This window comes from Mizuhopecten yessoensis, unplaced genomic scaffold, assembly GCF_002113885.1.
Source record: "Mizuhopecten yessoensis strain PY_sf001 unplaced genomic scaffold, ASM211388v2 scaffold4613, whole genome shotgun sequence".
Lineage (NCBI taxonomy): Eukaryota > Metazoa > Mollusca > Bivalvia > Pectinida > Pectinidae > Mizuhopecten > Mizuhopecten yessoensis.
In genome coordinates this window covers 37,134-39,884 of record NW_018405634.1, presented here as the reverse complement: position 1 = coordinate 39,884, position 2,751 = coordinate 37,134, and the positions used below count along the sequence as shown (strand labels likewise).

At 45.9% G+C, this 2,751-nt stretch overlaps 1 protein-coding gene across 1 annotated transcript; it reads left to right on the top strand.

The window, feature by feature from the left end:
- Nucleotides 1-762: 762 nt before the first annotated feature.
- Nucleotides 763-1,191, top strand: LOC110449439 (the record flags this gene model as incomplete). The annotated part of the gene is made up of 1 exon (XM_021496314.1): nucleotides 763-1,191. A coding segment is annotated over exon 1 (429 nt), but the record flags the coding sequence as incomplete, so codon positions are not given.
- Nucleotides 1,192-2,751: the final 1,560 nt, after the last annotated feature.

The following is a 2,751-nucleotide window of genomic DNA, read 5'->3' as shown; positions in this document are numbered from 1 at the left end:
CACCTGTGTGTTGTTGTTACTACTCTGGTGTTAGACTTACCTAGTCTGGTGTTAGACTCCCCCAAATCTCTACTAAGTCACTCTTGTGTGTAGTTGTTACTAGTCTGGTGTTAGACTTACATAAATCTCTACTAACTCAAACTTGTGTGTTGTTGTTACTAGTCTGGTGTTAGACTTACAAAAGTCCCCATCTTCGCAATGGCATTTCACCAAACCTTGCAATAACTAGATCAGTTTCTTCTACCACAGAAACGCACCGACTGTATTTATTTGTAAATCAGCTACAAATCAACTTGTTGAGTTGTCACAATTTGCATTATTACCAAGTTTTAATTGAATAATATATAGATAACAAAATTACCCCTGATTGTGCTCCCTACTGCATCCGAAAATTTGATAATAAGCAATATTGCTGTTTCACAGTACTTCACAACGGGCTAAGGTTGGTTAAGCATCACGACATTCGGGTAACCTACTTGCCATGTCAAGCAACAACTGTTCAAAGTCGGAATCTAGCTTTAGTTCGGTTTGATCCTCGATGCTTTACTTCAGTTTTGAGCAAAAACATTGGCTTGTCACTATAGAGATCCTCAAACAGTGTTTTCAACTCCTTTGTTATCTCCGTCATGAAGGAGACCGGCCCGCTTTACATGACGGACACCGGCCCGCGTTACATGAATGACACCGGCCCGCGTTACATGAATTACACCGGCCCGCTTTACATGAAGGAGACCGACCCGCTTTACATGAAGGACACCGGCCATGAATTACACCGGCCCGCTTTACATGAATTACACCGGCCCGCGTTACATGAATTACACCGGCCCGCTTTACATGAAGGAGACCGGCCCGCTTTACATGAAGGAGACCGGCCCTCTTTACATGAATTACACCGGCCCGCTTTACAGGAAGGACAACGGCCCGCGTTACATGAAGGACACCGGCCCGCTTAACATGAAGGACACCGGCCCGCTTTACATGAATTACACCGGCCCGCGTTACATGAAGGACAACGGCCCGTGTTACGTGAAGGACACCGGCCCGCTTAACATGAAGGACACCGGCCCGCTTTACATGAAAGACACCGGCTCGCTTTACATGAATTTCACCGGCCCGCTTTACATGAAGGACACCGGCCCGCTTTACATGAAGGACACCGGCCCGCTTTACATGCTCAATCTTTCCGTTGCCGTAATTTCTTTCTATCTCGTGCACAAGCTATCGTATGAGAGATAACTCATGAACTGCTCTGGGATTTACAAAGATATTTTTAATTGTTCTCAGTTATTATTCAATGTGTATGCAGACACTTTTTATAACGTAATTAAGTGAAAGTATAGGGTTTGTGACATGTTTTCTTAAAACGTTATCCAGTATTTATTTTTTCAACAACTATTTGTCCAAAGCTGATATATTGTAGGAGTGTAACATGAATGTGGTAGGTGAATCGTAACCCATATCCCCCACCTTCTCTATCTTACTGATAAGTTGACAAGGATTTAAACATCTCATTTAGACCATATCACTTGTCCTCCTTGTAGGATGTTTTCAAAAAAAGTATTTTTAGACCTCAGTGATAAGGTCACAGATATAGGTTGTGCGAGTACGTTTAGGTCACTAGTCAATGTTACAACGAAGTGTTATGTTTAACTATTGGCAAAGACCCAAAAAATACCGTCAAGTGGTCCGGTGTTGTAAATGTATTGTTGTTAGTGACTCTGCGGTATGGCACATAACAATGGAAGAGTTATCTGTTGATATTAACCTCGGGGTCTAATAACAACGAAGCTTTATCTGTCGTCAGTGACCTTGAGGTCATTTGCGATGCGAAGGAAGTTTATATTTCATGGATGACCCAGGGGTCCACAACGGAAGTGTACATTGTGTTGGTGACCCTCGGGTCTACAACGGAAGTGCACATTGTGTTGGTGACCCTCGGGTCTACAACGGAAGTGTACATTGTGTTGGTGACCCTCGGGTATACAATGGAAGTGTACATTGCGTGGGTGACCCTGGCGATTACAACGGAAATGTAAACTGCGTGGGTGACCCAGTCGTCTACAACGAAGGTGTACATTACGTGGGTGATCCTGGGGTCTACAACGGAAGTGTACATTGCGTTGGTGACCCAGGGGTCTAGAACGGAAGTGTACATAACGTGGGTGACCCAGGGGTCTAGAACGGAAGTGTACATAACGTGGGTGAACCTGGGGTCGACAACGGAAGTGTACATTACGTGGGTGAATTTGGGGTCTACAACGGAAGTGTACATTACGTGGGTGAACCTTGGGTCTACAACGGAAGTGTACATTACGTGGGTGATCCTGGGGTCTACAACGGAAGTGTACATTGCGTTGGTGACCCAGGGGTCTAGAACGGAAGTGTACATAACGTGGGTGACCCAGGGGTCTAGAACGGAAGTGTACATAACGTGGGTGACCCAGGGGTCTAGAACGGAAGTGTACATAACGTGGGTGACCCAGGGGTCTAGAACGGAAGTGTACATAACGTGGGTGACCCAGGGGTCTAGAACGGAAGTGTACATAACGTGGGTGACCCAGGGGTCTAGAACGGAAGTGTACATAACGTGGGTGACCCAGGGGTCTAGAACGGAAGTGTACATAACGTGGGTGACCCAGGGGTCTAGAACGGAAGTGTACATAACGTGGGTGACCCAGGGGTCTAGAACGGAAGTGTACATAACGTGGGTGACCCAGGGGTCTAGAACGGAAGTGTACATAACGTGGGTGA